Source organism: Solea senegalensis, linkage group LG2, assembly GCF_019176455.1.
Source record: "Solea senegalensis isolate Sse05_10M linkage group LG2, IFAPA_SoseM_1, whole genome shotgun sequence".
NCBI classification, from domain to species: Eukaryota; Metazoa; Chordata; class Actinopteri; order Pleuronectiformes; family Soleidae; genus Solea; species Solea senegalensis.
In genome coordinates, this window is record NC_058022.1 from 30,203,518 (window position 1) to 30,229,519 (window position 26,002).

At 41.8% G+C, this 26,002-nt stretch overlaps 1 protein-coding gene across 7 annotated transcripts; it reads left to right on the plus strand.

Moving 5' to 3' along the window:
* Window positions 1-24,704, plus strand: LOC122765328 (pseudouridine 5'-phosphatase). Of its 7 annotated transcripts, none has more exons than XR_006359960.1 (8): window positions 1-91; window positions 890-1,108; window positions 2,235-2,464; window positions 18,863-19,052; window positions 21,120-21,279; window positions 22,223-22,350; window positions 23,488-23,528; window positions 23,605-24,704. XR_006359960.1 is itself a non-coding variant. In XM_044019519.1 (5 exons), the coding sequence occupies exons 1-4, from the start codon at window positions 28-30 to the stop codon at window positions 19,037-19,039; spliced, it is 690 nt and encodes a 229-aa protein (XP_043875454.1). In that variant the 5' UTR covers window positions 1-27; the 3' UTR covers window positions 19,040-19,052; window positions 21,120-21,571. The 7 variants fall into 7 exon arrangements, 2 of the variants coding, with proteins under 2 accessions (XP_043875454.1, XP_043875455.1); XR_006359961.1 differs by having other exon boundaries at window positions 23,610-24,704; XR_006359962.1 differs by lacking the exon at window positions 23,488-23,528.
* Window positions 24,705-26,002: the final 1,298 nt, after the last annotated feature.

Consider the following 26,002-nt stretch of genomic DNA (forward strand, 5'->3'; position numbering starts at 1 on the left):
ACACGGAAGTCAACTCGAGCGTCCAACATGTCAAGCGGTGGATACAAACATGTGAGCCATGTCATTTTCGACATGGATGGATTAATATTAGGTCTTTATACTAAGTTTGTGTTTTATATCGCATTACGCTGTTTGTACTTTCATACGTGTTTGTGTTGTTCGCCCGGCGAAACAGAAACGCATTCCTTACTCCGAACTCTATAGAAAACACGTAGAAGTTAATGTTTTCTAAGGATATGGTCAATTACTGCTGGGAATTACACATTATTGTGATTGCGCTTACAACATTGATTGTTGTAGGTAAATTCGGCGTTTGTTTTAAATACCTATATATCCCACAAACCCGAAAAATCACAACATTCACGGTGGTTGACAGGTTGATAGTGCGACGCTGAGGAAGTTCTCAGAAGAAGCTGTTTCGACGGCGACGTCCGTTAACGGTTTAAGAATTTGAATTCCTATGTCAAACATTTGCCGAATTATAAAAGTATGTCTAGTAATGACACTGATAAAGTGTCACCTTTTGTTGAGCGACTATAGACGGAGCACTAAACGTGGCCGCTGTAAATTACCTTATATGTTAAAGATGTCTGGGCTGATGATAATGGCTCTGCCTCATCCATGAAAAGAAATAGCTCAGGGTTGCAATTTAATGCATATTTAGCCTTAATAATCTAAATAGACTTGATTAAGTGTTGTCTCTTGTCATGTTAGGAGATATTGTTGCACGTATACAGTACAACACAGCACATTTACTTTTAATTGAAATCACCATCAGCTGTTAACCTGTCAAGTCTCCTCTGTTACTATGAGGGCTGAAATATATGTAATAATAAAAGACACCTATTTTAAAAGATGCTAATTTTCTGTGTGTGTTTTCTCGTTGTAGACACAGAGCGTCTTTACACCGTGTCCTTCCAGGAAGTCTGCGACCGCTTTGGAAAGCGGTACACATGGGATGTGAAGTCCTTAGTGATGGGGAAAAAGGCTCTGGACGCTGCCGAAGTGATTCGGGACAAACTGGAGCTTCCCATGACAGCCGAGGAACTTCTGACTGAGACCAGACAAATACAAGAAAGAATATTTCCCTCTGCCAAACTCATGCCAGGTATTCTTCATTTTATTGTTTCAGTGTGATGTATTTATAGACATGCATCATGCTGCTCCTTCTGTGTGTGTGTGTTTATTCTGTCAACTGTGTGTGCAACTGTAAGGGCATGGGTGTATACAGTATATAATTATGTTCACTGATATTCAGATCTCAATTAACATTTAATAACTGCTTCCCTTTTATTAGAAATTATCTTTATGGAATATTAAAATGATAAACATTATAGAAATCACACATATTTGGGGAGGGATGATTTTATTGTGTTTTGTGATACAAGCACTTGCAGTAAGTTATGAATATGTGAATTTCCATTCTTCCACACCAAAGGTGCCATAGAGAAAATCTTCATTTTTAGCTTTCAGGGACCAAAGAGCTGTGGGTCTACAGCTGCCACTTAGGTAAATGCAAGTAAAACATCGCAAACACCAAATTCACAAAATTACACATGTGATCTTCATGGTGAAGGCTGCAGTGGATCAACAATGCATGTTACTGTGATAAAATGGATAATTTTCTCAATGGAGTTTTAGTGTGTAGTTTACACAGGGACTTCAGTTTCCAGTTGAAGGCTGTCTAATGGAGAGATAAAGAAACAAACATATTAAGTTATTGTAGACTTAAGTGGGGGTATATTTCATTCAATGAGCATTTTGTTTAGTTCCTACCTTTTGCTTGTGTTTCCGCTGGTAGGTTGAAATTCTGATGGGCAATTTTACGTGCAACTGATCTAAATTTGAACAAAGAAAACATTTATTTTCTGACATTTTGGAAGAATGTTAAATCAGTAATGGCTAACTGAGTGCACAGGGATGTATTCAGTGTCTACAGCCTTTCTGCACTCAGTTGGCAATTGGTCTTCCTTGAGGGAGATTTTATCACATGTTTATAGACTCTCATCCTTGAAACTGTTGATTAAAAACCTCCCACATCTCTACTCTGCTCTCCAGTCACCATTTCAAATAAAAAATATGAATAAAGATGTATTCACTACATGTGTTGACGAGAACCATGAGCTGCTATACATCGATTCATTTTTTTCTTTGAAAACTCTGGCCTTGTACAAATGTACAAGCTGTTTTCATACCTGTACTGTGGTCCGTTTTCTTTGAATATGTACCATCAGGAGTGGAGAAACTTGTGCGCCATCTGAAGCAGCGTGCCGTCCCCATTGCTGTGGCAACCAGCTCAGCCGGAGTGACGTTCCAGCTGAAGACTAGCCAACACAAAGACTTTTTTGGTCTGTTTGACCACATCGTTGTGGGCGATGATCCTGACGTGAAGAACAGCAAACCTCAGCCTGACTCCTTCCTGGTCTGTGCCAGCAGATTCAACCCTCCAGCTCCTCCAGAGAAGGTAACTACTGTTCAAAGATGGGTGAATTAAAAAAATGATGATTCTCTGTCAGGTCACTCCACTTCCACGGTGGCTTTTGAAGAAGTATTTAGAGTCGATGGAGAGCAGAGAGTGGCTTTAATGGCATGCAGATTTCATACTACTTTCATTCTGCATAAAACATTACAGACTATCTGAGGACATTTATCCCACTTGTGTGGTGCAGTTGTCAAGGACACTGTAGCAGACATCATAAATCTACAGTGGGAGCCATGTTCTCTCCATTCTGGCTCTGTTGCATCAGTTGTCAAACTACTGAAAGCTGCTAAAATGTTAAATATGAACCATAAAATGGTTAATGTGATGTGGAAAATGCAAATCCAAAGTAGGGAGTCACTGAAGCACTGTGTGTATCTTATAAAGTGGCTGGTGTGTTCTTCTGCTGCTGTACCCCCTTTGTTTCGGGGTATGACGTGTTGTTCATTCAGAGATAGTCTCATCAAAAACCTGGATGCTTATTTATTGAGCTGTCTTTCTATTATTTTGAACTAGTCTTGTCATTCTCCTCTGACCTCTGGCATCAACAAGGCCTTTTCACCCACAGTGCTGCTGCTCACTGCTGATAGTTTCTCTATTTTGGACCATTTCCTGTAAACTCTTGAGATGGATGTGTGCGGCGAAAAATCCCAGTAAATCAACAGACCATTCTAGACCAACATGCTGCTGCCGTGGGATTGGCCGATTAGATATTTGCGTGAAGCAGTTGAACAGGTGTACCTGATAAAGTGGTTGTAGGTTTAAGTGTGCAGTGTACACTGCTGTGCTGGAATAAGCAGTGACTGGTGGGGGAGGGGGAAACAGAAATCACAAAGTAGCTTAAAAACATTGGTACAGGCGCTTTTAATGTAATGATATTTATGCTTCTTAAATGTCACTGCCTTTTCTGTGCTGTCTAATGCACTGTGAGATCTCAGATGATCTACATGCTGTCTGCACCTCCACCAGCTTTAATACGTGAATCACAGCTCTCTCACACACACACACACACACACACACACGCACAGCTGCAGCCATATGGCTGTCATCTCCACCTCTCGTACTCCTTTGTTCCCTTACTGACTTACAATGAAGTCTCTTTAAAATGTTCATTTCAATCAAAAAACAAAACACATTACATTTATTTTAGGTCTGAAATCATGGCTTCCAGCATGGGGATTTATACCACCTTAAGTCTACAGTAATTTAAGAACATATTTAATGCTTAATCTATTTGTTAGTCAGTCTTTTCTGTCAGAAAACTGAAACGTGGAAACCGTTTACTCTCCTGCACCAAAGTCCATAGAGAAAATCTACAATTTTAGCTCGCAGGGACACAGGAGCTGATGGTTTAACTGCTGCCATCATAGGTCGTTTTGTGTCTTATTAGTAAATCTGAAAGAAGGATTTTAACACCAAAGTGTTAGAATCACAGTTTTGAACTAATTGATGTAAGCAGAGGTGGATCAACAACTCCTGTGTGCTGTGTTGTAAAATCGCTGAATTTCTCTAAGGAGTTTGGTGCAGGTTTGTAAAAGTAAGTCTATCAGAGAGATAAAGCTATGTATCAGTGCCTCATGAAAATACACTCAAAATCTATTTAAGGATAAATCACTAGCATATTTTAGTGTTGCTGATTTCGGGCCTGACCTTAAGAGCGCATAGCACAAGCAAATAAACATAATGTTGATGAGATGATTGTCGAGTTTTGCTGTAGACGTTCTGCAGCAGGTTCGAGGACACGTAGAACTACATGTCAGCAGTATGCCAAAGGATTTGTACACTAAGTTCTTTATTTAGCTGTGTTTTGCTGCCTGTGTGTCAGCCTCTGTCTTTTTATTCCCCGCTAATGTGTTTCATTCGCAGTGAGAGCGGGCAGCGCCTGACGTCAGACACACGCATTCTTTTACTTTGGCACTTTGATCAAAAGTGGAGCGCTTTCAGCACTCATGGGCTGTTTAAGATATATTTTCAGACACTCTGGAAGGCTTTTCTGAAGAGCTGCCAAATATCTCACTAAAAGAGCCCACACATCAGTATAAGGCCGTACCTACTGTGGTCAAGAAACACACACACACACAAGCTGCGGTGTTGTGTCGTGTTATGCTGTCTAATCAAATAAAAAAAAAAAGGTGTATTTTTAGTGAAGCTTTGTGTGTTACGCAGATTGTACATCATAGTCACAGCATTCTCTGCCAGTTTACCAGCGATACCAGCAACACCAGCTGCCACACACCGTCTGTCCCAGTCCCAGTAAACGCAACGTCTCAAGAACATCACTTGAACTTTATAAGGATGAAGACGTGACTGGAGGAACTGAAAGATAGGGTCAAAAATCTAATTATGATCACATTATATTTCATAGTTGGTAAGACTGACCTTTTTTTTTTTTTCAAATCACATCTTCACATTCATTTTGAATTTCACATTTCCTGGATTCTGTCAACAAAGGAAACACATTATGGATATGGCACTTGGCGATGCTGCAAGTCTTGCGGTGTAGGAACCTGAATTATTACTTCAAGTCAACACGTTCATGTTTTATGAGTCTGCATATGTGTTGTTTCTTTGTTAACATAGAAATATACACTGTGGTAAAACCAGGATGTTGTGGTTATCCAGCAGCACACGGATGACTGGATAGTTTGGACTTTTCAAATGTTTAAAGAACATAATAGACTTCCGTGCCAGGGATGAGAGAGAACCTGATAGCATGGCAAACACTGTAGTGCCGGTAAGCTATCACAGGAGCTGTAGTTTATTTGTAGTCTAAGAAATGAATTGCTGTTTACCTTTTTATTAAAGTCACATGAGGATTTTTTTCCGGTTCAAACGGAAAGTGCTCCTGCAGAGATTCATTCATCATTTATGGACGGTAAACCTCAGGAACATGTCTCACCTCCTCAGAGTGACTGATGAAATAAATGCTGAGTAAAACATTGCATTGAGATACAAGAGAGCTGGTGGAGCAGCAGGTTGCCGAGGGGTGACGTAAGAACTTCAGCTGACTTAGAAGAGGGTGTTTCTCTCCTTGTACTTCGTCTTTTCATCCTCTCTTCAGTCATTATTGAAATGGGGTTTGTTCTGCTTTGTAAAAAGGGAAGATTTGCCTGAAAGGCAACTCATCATAGGCGGCAGAGATGAATCAGCATTGATAGTCATTGATTCCTCATTCCTACAGCTTTTATATCAATATCAGTCCAGAAGTGTCTTTGTAACTCTTTGAAGGGATTTTTATTGTTGATGTTACTCTTCTGGATCTGTGTGGTCTTCATTAACAGTAAAGAAAGAATTAGATGGATGCTGCGTCCCTTGAGACCCTTTTAATCGTAAAAGTGCACTGTTTTATAATCATTTTATTTTCATTGTCACAATTATCATTGTTAAATGGAGTGACAGGAGTGGAAAAAATGGAGAACTTTCCTTTCTTTCACATCTGGAGTCAGATAGTAAGAGCTGTGTGCATGCATCTGTCTGTGTGCATGCATCTGTCTGTCATGGACATGTCTGACCTACCATTACCATTTTTTTTTTTCCCATATGCAACCCAGTGATGGTCTGCGATGAACCAGGTCCGACTTATTCTATAGTATCTACGTTCAGGGTTGCAAAGTAACATAACTACTTTTTTAGCCCCAGAAGAAACAGACTTTGAGATAAAGGTTTTGAAAGACTAATCCTGATGAGGTATAATCACACATTTTGTTATGTAGGCCTACACATTTAGGAACAGATCTGGAGTACGAACAACATTAAAGTAAAGAGTAACGTACAAAGTTACTTCGCAAAGAGGGTAACTTTAAAAAAAAAAAGGAACAAGTAATGCACAAACACTACTTTTTAAAAGTAACTTCCCCAACACTGTCTATGTTACCTTTAAATTCATACAAAAACGTGTCTCTTTCCCTTTTTGTCTCTTTTTTTGGGCTTTAAACCCTCATTTATCATTATTTTATGGGCTTTACATAATATCAGTTGTCATTATTCAGTTAAAATAATAAAAAAAACACAAAACATTTTCAACGTTCTCTGCTGGAAAAAGTGTCAATAATCATATTCCCACTCTGTGCCTTTAGTGTCATAACAAGCTTGGGCAAAGCGACGACTACACTGTTCGCGGACAAGTGGCTGTAAACACAACACGAGTCCAAACCGAGTCCAAAGGGAAAAATCCAAAACAAAAAAGCCATCACACCCACACACACACTCTCACACTGCTTTTGTACAATAGCCCTCATGCTGCTCGCGACAACGACCGGCGCTCGCGAAGCTACATTTGTATGCTGATGAACATACCTCCAAAATATTTTAATGTGCAACTCAGTTAGTGCCATTGAACATCCACGGGCATTTGCATGTGAATAGTCGTTTAGTCATTTGGTTAACAACAGGAAACACAGCCTCGGAACACTGTTAAATACCAAAGGTAACTCTTAACGGGGAGTGTTTTTTAACAACCACCTCAGAATCACATCACGCGTAACGACTCATAACACGAGAAGCCTAGATTGAGTTAAACCTCGGGTTTCTCCGCCTGAGATCAAGAAGAGACGGAGACTGAGAAATATTTCACATCTTAATGAGATTTCTTTTGAAACTTCTATTATTTGCAGGCGTTGTGCTTTTCTCCGTTCTGGAGAAACACGGGGGAAACAAATTTGCAATTTAATTTAGGTTTCACATAGTAATAATAATAATAATATATATAACTACTACTACTAATGTTAAATTGGAACCATTTAGACTTGTACAATACCTTTCAAGGTCACATTACAGAGTAGAAAAGTAAACAAACTTTGACAGAGAACTGAACAAAGCAAGGACACAATATTTTTGCAGGTTGTTTCAACACCAACATTATAAACAAGACGCTTGTAAGTCCGTATTCTCCCATTATTGTATTTATTTGCCAGAGTTTGTGCAGGAGAGGCAGTTTGTTTCACAGTACTTGGCCTTAAGCAACAACGTTTAACACGTCACATTTAAACAGGAACTAAACCTTTTCTCCCCCAAACGTACTGTAACATATAAAGTCCCGCCAAATCTGATGTGATAACACTTAACCTTAATAAAAAAAGTAATGGGGACCGTATATCACGCTTTAGCCGTAAAAATCACGATTTATAAATAGTTTTCTGACGAAAATAGGAACTATGGGGTTATCCTTTCAAAAGAGAGCAATGGTTTCTTATTCCTTGCACTGCATTTACCTTTGCAGCCTAATTTAACAAGGTAATCTGAGGCTCACCCCTCTCCTCTCACTTTGGAGGCTCTTTGCTGTGAATAGGCCGGCTTGTGGCACGGCACACCTGATTTTTTTAATCTGCAGCCAGCCGCAGTTAGGGCTGGCATTTTTCTTGATGAGATATGAAACTGCGGCTCAGAGGGGGAATCGACAGAGTGTTCAGTGGAATAACGAATGATGATGCGTCACTCCCTGGCTCCTGCTCGGTGACAGAGGAGAGGAGGAGGAGGAGGAGGAGGAGGAGGTGGAGGGGAGGAGGAGGGGTGAGCAGCAGAGACACAAGACAGAGGAGGGAGAGGGAGAGAAGGGAAGCAGACAGAGGTGAAGCTAGATGGGAGGAGGGAGAGGTAAACAGGAGGAGCACGCACTGCACAGATGAATGTCAATCATCCCGCCCACACACACAAATCGAGAATTGAGGCACTTTGTTTGTAGATAAGTTAAGTCTCATTTTAATTCCACTCTTTTTGCATCAATAGATAGTTGTTTGTGTTTATCAACACAGACTAACATCAGGGTCAAAGTGGCAAAGTGCTGTTGTCCTGCCTCTGTGTGCACACTTTCGATGTTATAATGACTCTAAATATGGATTTAAAGAGCACACACGGAATTTATCCTTGATGAGAATCACAGAGCTGAAGTCATTTCATCGCTTTTCTGGCCAGACTGTGTCACGACACGCGGCCAAAAGAAAGATTAGAACACGAAGAAATGCAGTTGATTGTGAGACGGTGCTTCCAGGAATCTGTTGTGGTTCTTGGTGTGACATAACACGGAAGAGGGCAGTGCTTGTGGAAATGTTGCAGCCATTAGAAGCACTCTCGTCCAGTGTGGCCTGGGCTTAAATGTCTGGTGTGGCAGAATTAGTGACATCTAATGGTGAGACTGCAGATTGAAGGACTCCTCCACTATTTATAAGACGTATTCTGACGCTTATACCAACATATTTCTGAGCAGTGTGTTCCATTTCTGCAAATAAACACACCTAAATGTTACACAGAGGGCCTTTTATCGAGTGTGTTGCATGGCTGCAGCGGTCCTTTATGAACTGTGCAGTTTCAAGCGAGTCCTCACCTGACTGCCCTCGTACTCATTAGTGCAATACACCAGCTCTGTCTGGCACATGAGACAGTGACATACACAAAGTGGGAAGCAGTCAGGGAACAGGAGCCAAGGGTATGATGATCTGGGGATAAGGCCAAAGAAACAAAGGTGGCTAAAAATAGCTTGTGATTCATTAAACTCCTTTTTGCAAAATGGATAGAAGAATGAAACATCTTGCTAATGCAGTATTGACCGGCCAACGGACAGAATTACTGAGTCACTTTACTGACCTGACCTTGTTTGACTGATTTTGGTGAACTGTCACTTTAAGAGAGAGAGAAGGCCTGCAGGAATTTAGAATCATATGTAATATTTAGCTTCATAAATGTCCTCTTGTATGTGCGCAGGGTTTTAAAACATCGCTGTCGCCATATAGGACGAGTTTCAAAAAACGTGAAATTATTCCTTTTCTGGAAACCTTTATCAGAAGTGTTCCCTGTGGCAAAGCAAATATATTATAGAATGTGATTCGGTGTGAAATTCAGTATATGCCGGGGGCAGAGCAGTGAAAGCCTCACGTCCCTCACTGTGAACACTACAGTTCACTGGCCTCACAGGTGAGTGATGGAGTTGTTGAGCTGACCACGAGTGAGAGACCGGGACACTTTTTCATAACATAAAGTAACACTGTTGATGAGACGGGAGATTTTACCAAAGGTGTGCTCGGCAGCCTGAATAAGATTAATGAAACATGAAAGTGAGCTAGTTCGCGCTCATGCTGATAGGGAGCGATAGAATCGGGGAGAACTAGTTCTTCCCTGTCATTAATCATAGACGGCATTACACCTGGGGAAGGCTTAATCATCCAGATATTCAAATCAGGTACAATTAAGACGTGAACTTTCCTATCTGGACATTAAATTGGCCCATTACGACTCTGACAAAGCTTAACATATTCACCGCTTACCTTCAACTACACACCAGACTGAAGGTTTTCAAACGCTCAAGTGTGAACGTGAACAAAATGCTTTAAGGTCACTTTAGAAATAATCAGTGATCATTTCCAGGGATGCACACACGTCTGCGAAGCCATTCGTGCTGCCGCGATAGCGGCCATGAAATATGAATAGGTTGCACTAGGTGTTATTGTGTGTTTAGTGTGTAAACAAGCATTTAACCCTCGTGTCCCCACTAATGGAGCATGTACTGCATGTACTTGGCATTGGTGAATCAGTGCTACCTGGGTCTAGTGTCTAGGTCTCTCGTCTCCTCTCACTGGAGACACACTCTGAGACTCCCGTCGTCTCCCTTTAGAGTTCAACTGAGTGTCTCTGACTCTATATTGGACATAATATGTGTAATTGTGGTATGGTCCAGTTCTACACAGCTCCACCCCTACTTTTAACGCTGATTCATACTTTACAATGTAAATGTCATCATATGCTCAAGTCCTGGATAAAAGGCAGGGCTCCCAGTGATGACTGCCTTGATGGTGCATGTTCCAGGTTGGGGGTAGGATTATGGGTATATGAGTGGAAAGAAGAAAGACTATCATTTTAGTATAAATTGTATAAAAAACTTTTTTTTACTTTATCATCAATGTCAGTGCGCTCAGAACAATGAACCACTGAGCACCTCTTCAGCATTAATACCATGGAAGCGGGGGACAAACTGTGGCCACATCTACGCGGAAACTTCTCTGTCATGAACCTTTTAGAGGCGTAAAATGAGGTACAATGGCCATGATTTCATCGACATTTTCTGAATGAATTTGTTTTTCATGTCCTGTTTTAATGTCATATCAGTTTTATCACAAACTATTTGCAGCCCTCACAGTTGTGTGGAGGAGTAGTGAATGTACGGAAACGCTTGCACTGAGAAATGAGAGTAAGAAAAGGTTCTCACACGGGGTGGATGGATTGGGTGAATTCCCTGTTGACCACAGGAGCTTTGGATGTGTGGATAATGATGCTGCAACAACACAGCAACCATAATTCAGGACCTGCCTCGCCCCCATTTTATTGGCTTTCATCCTTCCAAAATCATCAGGGGCTTACAGGGATCCACACACTAAATATGAGGAACCCAAGAAAACACTGTTTCTGAGCTGCAGCCTGTGTAACTTCAATCATTCATTTATCATGTTAGTCATCTCATTTTCCTCCAGTCTGGTGCTTGCTGGTGCCACATGGCCAGGGCCCCTTATAGAGCAGATGGGTCTGTTGTCAAGGAGAAGCTTTGGAAATGATGCAAGGTGCCTTAAACGGTTTCTATGGAAGACTCAGAAACAATCCTCGGAGGTTTTAAGCCGTCTGCGGGCTGAGAGGTTTGCTTTAGTGCAAGTCATTTCTGACAAACTTTTATGGTTTGCTGAATTGTTTGAAGTGCAGCGATGGCCAAGTTGATTTAAAACCTCTTTGTCCGCACACTGCACTCCCCTTATCTACCTCAAAGAAATAAGAAAAGGCGTTCAACTTGCACCCGGATACGCTTCTCTTTCCTTTCTCCTTGTTTGTATTTTCCTTGACTGGAAACTTTATTTTATGTGTGGCTAAAGCCTGCCGCGGGCTTCTCCTCAAAGATCCCAAGCAAAGCAAAACCAAGCAGGGTGGCTCTGAGATTTGCAGACACTCATTTTGGCTCAATTGTGATTATCTTTTTCTTTTTATTAAGTTCCTGGGCTGTCTATGGGCTTTTCTTTGAGCCACTTGCAATCTCTTTACACACAACACAGTAGGGTGAGTTATCTCCTAATGAAAATGCACTCGGTAATAGCTCCTTCTGTTGTCATTGCATTGTGTCAGTGAGCCTCTTTCGCTCCTGTTTCAAAAATAACCTTTTAATCTGAAAGTCATGGCAGTCGACTCCAAGCAACGAGCAGATTTCCTTTTCCTCTGATTGAATAATTTGATTGGGAATAAAAGCTATGAAGTATGATCTTTAAGCTGCAGGAGGCAGATTCTCTGGAAAACTAGTTTTGTCCGCTACAGATGACCCGAGTCAAAGTCTATTTTAAATCCTTGCCACTATTACTTTCTTTCAGACTTAGAAATCCACCACAAGGAACCTGTAAGCAAAGTAGGTGTAAGTTGAATAGCTGTCTGAATTCTCTCTGAACCATCAAACATGGAGCAGTTCGGTTCTGGTCTCTGGATCTTTTGTGTTCACTCATGTGAGTACCATGAGTAAACACAACCCATGACTGCTTGCCTGGAGCAAACCAACAAATGGATAACTACCAACAAGCCCATGTGGCAAAACACACATGCGCACACACACACACACACACACACAGACACGCACACACACACACACAGACAAACCCTCGCACACAAGCTTGCACACAAGTTTTCAGATTTCCTTAAAATCCCTTAGGACTCTTTCACAAGCGGTTTGGAAATGCAACCCTACATACCCACGCAGAGCAGTCATCTTGCGGCATGTCCAAGCTACAAATTTATCGGTTTACGTTGGTCTCTTGACCACATAATGACACGGTAATCTCTCGACAAGACAAATATTTAATACTTAATCATTGATTTAACTATTTGGCATTTTTTCCACCGGACATTTCGGCCTTTGACTATTTATTTTGCCGGCTAAATTCACGGGACAACGACCAAAAGCCGGCTTATACCAGCTAACGTAAACCCTACTCGGAAGCCAGCATGTAGTGTGACTTCCTCACGTACTTCCTGTCCTGAACTATTTTAACTTGACTGACTCAAGTAAATAATGCAAATTTCCTGTGGAATTTGCAGTACCTAGCACAGTGACACTAAATTTCGAAGGCTCTTGTGACTCTCTGATCTGTCCTGTGATTGGTCAAAAGACAACCATGACGGCACAGAAATAGCAAAGGCTTTGATTAGCGCGCAGAGGAGGTGGAAACGTGTCGTTCTCTCTCTCTCAGTATTGATCAATCAATATTCCTGCCTGCCGTCCCTTTACGTCAACATCTGCGTGATATTGGGGAAAAAGTTGGTGGACTGAAAGTTGGAGGCACACAACTGCTTCTCTGAGTTATTCTCCGTTGTAAAGGTCCGTCTATCATCAACACAGGCTTTATTTCTGCTGTCCACAACACACACAGATGATGAAATGCTACACATCCTTTGCTCAAGCTGCCCCGGGCTCCAGGATCATTTGGAGTATGCAGTGGACAATCTGTCACTGTCGCTTATTCACTCGCCACTGCGCGCGGGACACAAACACATGGCGTGATGCGCGCACGCACACACACACTGTGTTCACACGCGTGTTGTGACACACACACACAGGAGCGCGCCGGGCTTATTAATGTTTCACATCATGTATCAGCTATGCATCTCCGCTATAATAACAGTCGTATTTTATCGCCGCTGCTGTTGTCTCCCTTTCACGGCTCTGTCGGGAGCAGTCGCTGAGTTAAAGCACATGATTTTTTAACACACAGTGAGCGAGTCAATCATAGAGACTCAGACGGCGATGCATTATACTGTGTGAAATATGTGCCTGGCAAGGTATGTCATAAATCTTCCTGCTGTAATGCAAATACATGGCCTGTTAGTGGAACCAACGCCGCAGACATGTGTTTTTCATTGAGATCTTAACGCAGCGTCACGTTATCATTCATTTGTAAGCAAAAACAAATAATATTAGGAGTAATATGTTATTAGATATGCCTCTGTTTACAACTAATAATCCTGTATGTATGTATATTTACAGCCCTGGACTCCCTGCCTCTGATGCATTCATTTCAGTTTTACGTAATCAATAAAGTGGTTGCCATCCCTTGACTAAGTTAAAAGTGAAAGCAGTCTACAGTGTTGAGAGAAATGTGAGATTAACATATCTAAACAGTAGCTGTGATTGTCTACTTTGATTCAAATAAATGAATCTTGTCTCGACACATCAGTGGAGTTAAAGTTGGTAGTACAGCAGCATGCCGTGCCAGCCCTCTGGGTGAAATCCCACATCTGATCTCTGCCTGTGAAGAACTGATCTTTTTGATTGTGAGCGCCTGAACCATTTAGAAGGCTGCCGCTCAATCAGGCTCCTCTCATGGGCCGACGCTCATTGTAGAGGCGTTTTTTTTTTTTTTTATTGAACCGCGATCTCCCGCCAGCGGCTCTGTTAGCAGCCAAGCAAAACCCTGGATCTTCTCCAAATCACAGTGCGCAGGCATTGTCCGCTGTCACCTCGCCACAACAAGCGCCCCTAAAGGGATCGACTGTGTCTGTGTTAGTGGGCCAGTTGTTTTGGAGACAATAGCTAAGGTATTTGTGTGTGCGCGCACGAACCACACATAGTTTGTAGCTCTGGCCTCACCTTACTTTCCCCCCTTTGTTTTGTTTTGTACACAATATGAATCCAAATGCTCTGCTCAGTGGTGCGTATATTTAGGTTCAGGCCTGTGGGCAGGTGGTAAATCTTCCTTGGTGCCTTTTTGAAGCTGGGGTGGCACATTCTGGTCCCTGTCTCGTCTCAGAGGGCAAGTAAAGTCAATGGAACCCACATTGATGGCTTCATATTTGTTTTTTCTGAAAGGGATATTAAGTTTTCGGGTTTATACCTGATATCTCTGCCTGCTTAAGTCCCTGAAATTCTAAGAATATGTTTGCCACTTTATCTTGCTGCCTTTTCTCGCAGGATATTAAAGTTAGTAGACCACTCCTTCACGTAAGTCCAGAGAGAAAATCGTCACTACTCACGAGAGATCCACTGCAGCTTCCATCAGTGAGTTCATATGTTGGAGTTTGGTATCCTTTGGTCAACCAAACAGCAAAAGACAAGCGATAAACACTGATTTTCTCTATGGACTTAGATGCGGGAGATTGGAAAAGGCTTTCTAACGTTGGGATAAAGTGGCAAATGTATTTCAAGTTTTCTCGGACTTAAAAGGGTGTTGATTTTTTTCTATTTTTCCTTCAGTTTGAGAAAAACATCCCAATGTAGTGTTGACGACATGTCAGTACCTCATAAAGACACACTTCAAAAAACCTGAACTATCCCTTTAAACCCACACATTACAGACTACACCACAGGCTTTCTTAGTGTTAGGTGATACAAGAAATGCAGCTTTACGTTACCAAAAGTAAAATAAAATAATAATAAAAACATTTAAGTGCTCTCAGTAGTTTTTCACGTTTGACCTTCTGGTACGTGCACACACACACACACACACACACACACACACACACACACACAGACACACTGCACTTCTGTTTTGTTTCTCTGATGTGCTATGAATTTGGGTTATGAGGCTTTCTGTTGGCACGGAGAGGTGGTTAAACTCTTTTCTCCCTCTAAAGTGCAAAAAAAAAATGTCAGTGGGTTTTCCTTGTTCCATTTTATGAGACCGTGTTGCTCTGCGGCTGCCTGTTTAACAAGCACAACACCTCGTCTCCATGTGACAGCCACTGCTGGGAAATGGTTTTGGGCCATCGTCAGCAGTCCTCAGCCACTGATGCCGCTGTGGTTTCTTCCCGCGGTCGGCTGAGACACTCGAAACTGTCTCCCCTCGTAACACTTCTGGCACGGTGGTGTGGTGGTTAGCACGGTTGCCTCACATCAAGACGGTGCTGGGTACGATTCCCCATCAAAAACACGTATGCGTGTCCCTGATCAACTATCTGACCTCACAATATCTGTTGTATAGTGTCATTAAAGATCCTTTCTTTCAATACACATGTTTACTGAATTGACATCTTTTATGACGTTTTTCACAGCTACTGAGTGCAGAGATGTATAGGTATGTATATGTGTTTACGGGCGGATTGTTGCAAAGTGCTCTGCTATTGTATCTATAAAATTGACTGCATGTAACAACAGATTTTGGGTTTGTTGGAGAGACTAATTTCAGCTTCTTAAAGGATCCGGTGTTTGACATTTAGCAGGGTTTATTGGCATAAATTGAATGTACTACCCATCATTTTCTCACTTCTAAGTTGGTTACTACTCAAACAAAGACAAACCGCATCATTTCTGGCATGTGAAGGCCACCGTAGTTCCCTTAACCACTTGGTAAAGGTAGGGGTCAGAGGAGGAGGCCTTTTATAGTCATTGTTTCTCTGACAAAAGAAGTCCATGTTCTTGACTTTGGCAATCCACGCCAACAACCGCATGTGAGAAAATCAGCTTCCCTGGTGTCACCAACTTGAACATGCCCAGTGGACGTGAATGTCACATGATATACATACATTTTCAGGTGTGGATGCTGCGATTGATACTTGCATCTATGTCGATGTTAGCATGTCAGCATTGATGATGACTGTTATCATTAAGAGATGAGGTACTTTGTCAAGTGTGAAGTGAGTGTGTACTGATCACTGCAGATTATACAGTAGCTGCACTCACCGCAGATCAGACAGGTGCTACAATGGTGTTTTATTTCTTCTCAGTGACTGAAAGTGTTTAAGTTGCCTGGACCACTTTTTTCCGGTTGCTTCTGAAATTTGCTGCCACTTCAGCTGCCATTATCACAGGAGGGAAAGCCAGTTTACCGCCCTCTGCCACCGCAGGAGCTTAGAACATAATGTGTATTGAGTGTGCTGAGGTTCTTCTCTTTATTTCTCACTCTTCTCCACTCACTCTCAACTAATTTAGAATACTTTTTTTTGGCTTGAGGAGGTGATATTACAATATTACACGCAGTTTCAGGAAGTTATGAGAGCAGAAGTGCGCTTGTCCGACTCATTAAGTCAGGCGAAAGACGCCCTAAAAGCAAACCAGGTTGGGCATCTGCCAGAAATGAGGATACAACACGTACAGCCACACAACACAACCACACAGAGGTTATTAGAATGTGCAATATAGAGAGTCTTATATCCTTTTTTTTCAGCACAACCTCGACAATCCGATGAAAAAAATAACAATTTTCACCAACTGTATAAACACACCCGAGCAAAAAGTACTCAAAATGTTTAAAATGGGATTTGAATTTGTGAAATTTGGAAATGGGTCACAGTTCAAAGTTTATGAACAAAAACAAAAGAACAACAGTCTAATTTTGTGACTTCCACACAATTATTGCTGCATATCACAACTAAAAATGCATTATAAAATGAATCATAACTTTCACTCAACATCGAACCCCACACACACACACACATTTGTTAAAGCCTGGATATGTGACCTATAAACACACGCCCCCAGGATGTCCATATAAGGAGTTGTGTATTATTCCCATGGCAATTTACCATGCAACCGCCGTAGCCTACTACTACTACCAACTATATCCATTCAAACAGGCAAAAAATGTGATTGGTATAGCCTTAAAAACAAAAGTCTATATATGGAAATAGAAATGGATGCATTTCCATGGTGATGGCGCTTATATACACAAGGGCCACCAAGTAGAAACCAAGTTTTCTAATGGAATAACCATAAACCCTTCATTTTTCCGATGCGTCGGTGTGTGTTTTCATGCATTTCAACAGTGCATTGGAAGCAGATTAAGGGGTCATTTTGCTCACTCATTGGGTAATTACTAGTTTTAATTGCTCTCATGCAAGGGAATTAGCAAAGGCCCTCTCGCTTGTGCTCTCTGTGTTTCCGCCGTCATTGTTCAACATCATCCAGTTTCAGGCTTAGTGACATCACAGAAGTCAATTAGGGCTTAACAAGATTTGAGGAAGCCTCTTTATTCTACCTGAGTATTAGAGTTGAGATGAACAATGGCCCTTAAGGCTTTCAGACTTTAAGCTTTCGGTTGCGTCTGTAGAGCTTTAGACTCATTTATGGCTGTTTCCTTTATTCACTCTGACTGTTTTCCAAGTTGAAGCTGTGTTTTAACCCAGTCATAGATTCACTATCCGCTTTTTGTGATAGAGACGGAAACAAAGGAGGCCTTTCGAATTCAAGTAAAAAGGCACTTTGTGTTATCATTGTTGCTTCAACAATGGTCCTTGATCTTGACTGCAGTTCACATTGACCTCAAGTTTTACTGCGGCTGTCAGTGACATCACAACTATTCTGTCATTTGTACTGTGGGGCACAATGGAGTGCAGTCAGCCCAGGCTGTGTCAGTATCTTAGACAAGCAGACTTCTTTAATGCCAATATGTCTGGCTGATATGTTATGCATATATAATAGATGATTTAAAGTAAAGAAAACAAAAATCTGTACTTTTACTTAAGGCGTAATAATGCTGATTTACGTGCTCTGCTATAGCATACATCTATAGATCTATATCATGTCATTTTTCTCAGGTAAACTGCACTCTGAAGGTCGTGGGGACAAAATTCTGCCAGATTTAAAAAAAACAAAAAAAACCCTAAACATTTAATTTGAAGTGACTGTTCATGAGCAGCTGTATGAGTTAATATCATCATCCTCACATCTGTGTCCGGCTCATTTTAGCTGTTTAAGTTCCTCCTAATTCCTCCTCGCCTCGCCTCTCCCTATCAGCAGCACACTTCTGAACGTGATTATTGGACACTGAAAACTGATTAACCTCCCGGTGAAGGTTTAGTCGTATTACTTTACTGCAGCTGTCGGAATGTCTGGCTTAACACACGCACAGAAGAGTATTTCAATTCCCAATTAGTCTTTTATTTTTTTTTCATATTTTCACTGGGCCTGGCCTGTCATGGTGATGGAGCTCTGCCTCACAAACGACAGTCACTTCCAAAGACTTGAATAGAACACAATCCCTGCAACAGTGGCTGATTTAAACAAGAAACATTGCTCTTCACTCTCCTAAGTGGATGACTACTTGTGTCCTTGCAGTTAAACTGTCCAAATCCAAGCATTTCTTTTAATTTCTCCTGAAAAAGGACGTACCACAAATGTATCCATCCTCTTATTTATCTCAGATCAGTTTGGGAGTCAAACAACGTCTAAAAATAGAGATAAACCTGTTGACGTTGAGCTATGATTCTTCAAATTGTAGATTAAATGGATATTGGACCTGGCAGAGTAAAACACCGCTGCTCCGAGGAGTGTCAAGTTCATCAGGTTGAAAATGGAAATGCTGCGCCTGTTTCCCCCCGTTTCTCCGTGTTTGTTTTGGCCCTCAGCTGCGTGCCGTCTGCAGCGGTGAAATCCTGCACACGCTAATAGGCTTACAGGATAATATCACTTTGTTTTTCCTCTCTCCCGTCCTTGCACAGTGCTTGGTGTTTGAGGACGCCCCCAACGGCGTGAAGGCGGCGCTGGCGGCCGGAATGCAGGTGGTGATGATCCCCGACGACAACCTGGACCCCAGCCTTACCCAGGAGGCCACGCTGCGACTCAGGAGCATGGAGGAGTTTGCGCCGCAGCTCTTTGGGCTGCCAGCGTACGTCTGAGCCGGAACCCTGTGTATGTGACTCCATTCTCCAATAGTTATGATTCAATTATTGTCTTATGACTTTTGTCAAGTTGTCTACATGGTTAAAATACAGGGAAATCATCCCAGTTTGGCAAAGAAAAGGGGTCTCAATGGTCACTTCCTGTGAAACTTTGACTAGTTTCTGTTCTTCCTTATAGTAATAAAGGTGATTTGTAGCCACAGCTCAGTTGTCATCTCTGATTAAGACACAAGCTGCGCATGTATTATAAATGTAAGATATATTGTAAACCTTTTGTGACTCAGGCCGGTTCTCGGCACAGAGGCCGCACACAGCGTGTGTGTAAGTGCCTCATAAAACCGCACTAATCCGTTACAGAGGCTGCAAGGTAGTCTTCATTCTTTCATCTTATGCCTACCTCGGCACATACACTTCACATGTGTGCCGTACTCACGGAGCAGCCTGGTTCTACCTCCTCGGGCTCCTGAAATAGGATTTCACTGTTCTCCCGTCTCTTCCTCTCCTTCCTGGAGGGGGGGGTTTAATCTCCAAACTGCTTTTTTTTTTCTTTCCCACTCACACCCTGTAGTTTTACTTATCATTCTCCCTCTCGTGGCTTATAGTGTGGATAAATAGATAAACTTTCTTTCTGTCCGTCTGTCTTTCAGTTTTGATCCCCGACAAGCCCTATAAGAAATAGAGGATGTAAAATATACATGTAAACAGATAAATGAAAACATTACATAAACAAACCGTCACGTAAGATATTAACAGCTATACAAAGAAGGAGGGAAATATTAGAATCGAATAGAAATATTACAATGAAGCGTCAAAATGTAAGGACATTCACATTCTGTTAGGAATAAAATGATTTGAATGCAACCAGACAATGAATATGAGGTGCAAGTGTGCACTTAGAATGCAACTGAGTAAACCCATCAACAACTAGGTCCCCACGCAAGTCTGGGAGTGCAGCAGTTCCCTGACCTCACGGTCTCACTCACTCAACAGTCTTCACTTGTATTCGATAACGGAATAGTAATGATAACATATACTGAACGTCTTCAGGGTCGGTCTGTTGTGTCCCGTAGGGATGTTTTTGAGGCAATCGGTCAATGTATGGCGAATTTATAGGTCACTTCCTGTTTTGTGGCGAAATGGCAGCTAAATTACAACTTCCTGTTGGGTCCAGTTTGTGACCGTAGACGTGTCCTGGGTCGGTCGCTTGTGTCGCGTATTAAGTTTGGAGCTGATCGGTCGAAGTTATGGGGCACTTCCTGTTTTGTGGCGGATGGTCGAAATTCGCCAAAAACGCCAATGGTTGCTGTGGCCACGCCCTTTTGAATCCACAAAACCTTTCGACAATGTTTTGCCTTTGATGTGTCTCATACAAATTGGCTTTTGGCGAATTGTTTTTTTTTTATGTCGATGCGACAAACGCGCTCAGACTCGTTTGCTCATTCACGTAGGGGGCAAATCGCCAAAATGGACAGCAAAATTCAAAATGGCCGACTTCCTGTTGAGTTGAGGCCATGGTTGTGGTCGACTTTTTTGTTCGTCTTCCCACCAAGTTTCTGGAAATTCGGTGAAACTCAATTTTGCCATAGAGCGCTTGAGCGATGCACGGTGCGGGAACTATGCCAGTATTGCATTTTCTCATGCAAAGTTGTAATTGTTTTTATGCACTTTGACCCCCTCAAAAGTGACCGCAAACAGCAGAAGTTCAAACGTGCGGTCTGTGCAGGGATTTGTGTATACGTGACATAAGGGAAAGTCCAGGGTTGTCTCCTCAGCAGATGTACAGTTGTACACTTGTAATTCCTTTGTGTGTGCGCGAGTGCATTTTGGTCGACCGTCTGAACATATTGTGATTAAACTCTGCAACAAATGTCTGTCGTCAGTTGGTATTTTTGGGGGCATCTGGCTCTGCCCACATGGAGTTATAATGCCCCATTAATTTTTGCAAAAATAATAACATCTGGACAAATGTGAGCAGAAAGAGCAGATAAATAAGAGAAGTAAATTGCGTGAGCAGAGGAATAAGCAAATTTAATCACAACATTTAACACTACGGCTGTCTCTGTTTTTATTTACCCAGGTGCGTTTCAAGAAGCTCGAGCAGCCCCAGGCGTTTGCCTGCATGAAGCCCCTGCATATGCATGAAACTGCTGGACACTGGCAGCGTATTTTTAAACCTAACCTGAGACTTTCTGCACTTTACTACTTCTACAGTAGTACTTCTACAGTCTCTCCATCTGGTAATCTGACTTTTCCTATCTTTTGTATTGGAAGGGCGTTCCTGTGTGCACACGTCACTATAGCGAGGGTCTATGGTAAAGAATTGTGCGCCCTAAAGGAACAGGAAATGACAGCAAACGAGTGAGATAGATTTTCCATGTTGTTATAAATGATAGAAAATAAAATATTATAGAAAATTTCGAAAATAACTAACAAACAATGTTTGAAAAAGTGGTGTGAATTTTTGAAAGTCACTTTTAGCACATTTACAACAATATTTGTTAACTTGGAAATGTATTAAATAGTTAAATCTAAATGCTAAATATAAATATAAATGTTAAATCTAAATTTAATATTTAGCTAACATGCAAATTCACACCTCGGGGAGGTCAGGCTGTGTTTATAGAATCAAATAACGAATTAAAACCACCTCAGCGGGGGGAAATAAACACTAGAACATACATCATCATGATAATAATGACCTAAAATAACAAAATACATGTTCAACTTCCACATCAAGCTTCTTCTTCTTCATGTGAGACTGGTGGGGTGGCGCCCTCTATGGACGGGCCACCCAACGGCCAAGTCTGCTGATATTTTGTCCAGTTTCCACCGTAAACAGGATACTTCAAATATATAATGGGAACAGTATATATAGAACATGAACTGTAAGGAGAGATATTCACGTCAGTATTGTCTAAGTTGAATCTTGAGTTTGCCTTGCTTATTATATATTATAACTGAGCGAAAATGATTTGAATGTGGCCTGCGCTTTGTTTACTCTTTATGTTCTGACCTCTCTGCATATTGTGCTCTTTTTTTTAAATGAAATCCCCTTTGTGACAAAGAGTGTTGTCTTTCTCGTCCTTTAAAGAAAAAAAAAGTTAATTTCATAGAAAAAATGGTTTCTAGCTAAAGGCACAACAATGAAATAACAGTTTTTTTGTAATCGTTAATAAACAGCTCCCTTGAGGCCTTTTGGCAGGACGACTGTACGCTGGGTCAGCCGTCTTATGCCCTCACATCTCACTGAGTCTCTGATAAAATCCATGAGAGAGGCACCGCAGGCTGCGCCCCATTCAACCCACGGGGTAAGAAAAAAAAGAAAAGCATTCTTTCCCATCTCTGCCAGTCACCCTTGTCTTTTATCCTCCGCCGCAAACCTTTTCAACTTTAATTCTGCCTGTGAGTGAAGAGGGCAGGAGAAGAGATAGCTCCCTGACATGTTTCCCAGGTCCCCGGTCCTAGTCTGTGTTCACCGCTGATAGGCGAGAGCGGCTGCGGGACACATCCATCTTCAATGTCAAATTTTATATCCGCGCTTTATCAGCATGCAGACAAGCCGCTCCTGTACAGGCAGAGCTAGAAAACACTGGGTGACACGGAGAGAGAGAGACAGAGAGACAGAGAGAGAGAGACAGACGTCATCATATAGAAGTCCTCAAAATCGCTGCTTAACAGCCACTGAGTGTGGAGAAAGCAGAAATCATATATGCAGACGGGCCTCTCTCTAAATGTTTTCCTCAAGTTCACTTAAGTGAGTGAATGTCATATCTTTGAGGAGATGGGGACGTAAAAAAAAAAAAGTATGAGTATTGTTCTGTTTTCCTCGAGGGATTCAAATAGAAAAGAACTCTATTATATAGTAACAACATCAGATTTTAGCCACTTAACAAAGGAATCGCCTACAATATCTTATGCTTCATTTAAATCTGGAAACTGAAGTTTGTTTCAATGTGTAAACTCCCTGCACCAAAGCCCAGAGAGAAAATCAGCTATTTGACACAGACGTCGTTGATCCACCGCTGCCTCCATCAGCAAGTTTAAATGTTTTATTGTGTGACTTTGGTGTTTGAGAGTGAGCGGGATTACAAGGCCACACAAGCTTCAGCTTAATTATTTAATAGTTGATGTAATAAATGATTTGCTTGTTAAAACTGTGTTACATTTGTGGTAAATGTCATTTTTGATTTGTACAGGGAAATTCAGGATTTGGCCCTGGTCAGTCCTGACTTTCTGGACTTAGGTCAAATCCTTGAGACTCGTTCCCACCTCTGAAAATTAGGGATTAAACATCCAAACGCCTCTGTTTAATGGTTATTATTACATTATCTTTTTCATAATTGATTTGTGTGACGGAACAGCGTTTGCAATGAATTACACTGCAGTGATTTTGCATGTGCAAAGAGTTCATAGTCTTAAGAAAATCCTCCTTTTTTATTTGACAGACTTGGCCAAACCAAATAGCTCTACGGCTGCATGTAAAAAGGTGTGAGAACTTAAGATAGATTTCTCTATTCTTGACACTAAGCAAAAGCATATCTTAAGTGTGCATATCTCCAAAGCACAGGCTGTGGCTGGATTGCCAAGAAGTGGAGCAACGCAGGAGAATGCGGAGATCTGACGGGAGCGGGTGCTGCCGCGTGTCATTTTGGATTCTGCTGCCAAAGTGTGCAACCTCAACTTGAACCAAAAGGGATTTTACGGAGATGAAGATATCGAGAAGGAGCACTTTGTCTGTTCGGAGATAGCATGCAGAATATCGGCATGCTTCCTCAGTGATGCAAATAGACCTCATGTTTTATTCAGCTGCCAGTGATGAGAGAATACATTTGGTTACAAATGCAGGTGATGGCCAGGGCGATGTTGGGAAGCAACATTTGTGGATTTTAATGCACAGTCGAGGCCGGCCAATATTAGATTAACGCGCTTCACAACAACGGTGACGTCTCTCGTACATTTTCATATCTCGAGGGTTTGATACTCCTGAAATACGAGAAGTTCTTAGCCTGGTCTTCAAGAAATGCTGCTATTATGTGTTTCTGTGTCAGACCACATTGATATGTACATGGGTAAATCATCCGGGGGGAATCTGTTGGGTCGAGTATCCCGTGGTGTCACCACAGTATCACAATGTCAAATTTTCCTGAGAAGTTGTTGCGTCGTCTGATAGACGGCACTCTCGTCTCCGCTCGTGCCCTTTATACAAACACTGGTCCAAACTCTTCAAACGAGGTCAAGGGTGGTGATGGAGAGAGATTTGTTTTCGTCATGTTTTAAATGATGGGCCGTCATTTTGCTGCCAGCTGTTATTCTGTCTGATGCTGCGTTCACCACAGATACTGACATTCTACAGTCCTGCATGTCTTTGTCTGTCCTCCTCGATCTATAGATGTATAGATAGACTTTATGCAAATGTTCATGGTTACCAGATACTTTTGTAGTGGGAACAACAATAAGCAGTGTTTCGGTTCCGTACGTTTGCGTAATTTCATTTACCAAAATAACCGTTCCATTTTTCGGTGCCCTTCCTTTGGGATACCAGAGTAAAGGTACGGTGCTGGTAGAGTTAGACCCATGTTAGGAAAAACCTCACTCCCTTGCGACTTGGTGTTTCTTTAATGACTATTTTGATAATCGATTCATCGGTTTGAAGCTTTCTTCACGATTAAAACAAGATTTCCGATTGTTTACGCTTCTTAAATGTGAGTATTTTCGTCATTTCGCATTGTGATATTTTCCTCAATGTGGAAAAAGCAGAAAAACCACTGATTTATCAGCGCTCAAGTAATGTCTTAGTTCCCCGGGAAAATTTCACCCTAATCTGTTGTTTACTTTTTAAGTTATGCTGCTCACAGTCAGACGACAGACAAACGCGAGTGAATGAAAACAAAACCTCCTCGGAGGTAAGGTAATTATGTTTCCTTCACAAAACATTTGCCCATTTATTTCCTTTTACAGAATTACCCCATCAAACAAGAATATTGTGTGCTTTTAATTTGAGCCTGTGCCACTGTTGTGAATAATTTATGTGCGGAAATTGATTCCTGGCTTAATTTTTAATCACATCTATATCACAATCACATCTATCTGTTCGGTTCCACCTCGCTTTCCACTTGTGTGACACAGCCAGTGTTAATCTGCCAGGGGAATATCCACTGTGGGCATGCCTCAGCAGATATTCTGCCTCAGCTGTGAAATCACGCTTTGGCACATCATGGCTGCTCCCTCGAAGATCCTTAAACTGTGGAGGGCCTCAACAAGTCAATGGTGATCTAATGTAAAGTAAAAGGGAGTCCATGAATACTTCACGTGAGGAAGGAGAGCAGTGGCAAACAAGCGAACACATCATCAGTGTGTCACTCTCACACTCTCACTCTTTTTGTCTTTTCTCTCTCTGTGTTAATCTTCGCTCTTTTTCCCAGGCGTGCACCACGCGGCTCGCTGTGTTTATTGAAGCCAGCGGAATGTTTGCGAACAAGTGTGCCTCCTCCATCCCGGGCACATCAGCGGCGCGCCATTAAGGTGACAGCTGTACGGAGGCGCCTCCCTGTTCCAGCTGCAGTGAAAGACTATGAAATGTAACTGTAACACGGCCGAGGGAAGACCGCGGCTTTTAGGGAAAGCAAATGATGCAGGAAAGGTTCTCGGGGGTCAACGAGGAGACACCTCGGGAGATGTAGGCACCCTTGATTTCCTGAATTATGTATATGGGCATCAGACTGAGGTGGTAGGAGTGACAGAAACACACACACACACACGCGAGTGCTGCTGAAACAGGTTTGCCAATAAAAGCTTCTCTGTCGTCTGCTACTGTGTGTTTGGATTCACACATGCAGAGGTGTTGATCTCAAGCTATATAGCTGAGACTTGAATCTGCATTTGACAATGGCGTCACTGGATTAAATCCAGGGTATCTTCAGAATACGTTCACCTCATCATCTTAAAGGTTTCACTCTCATA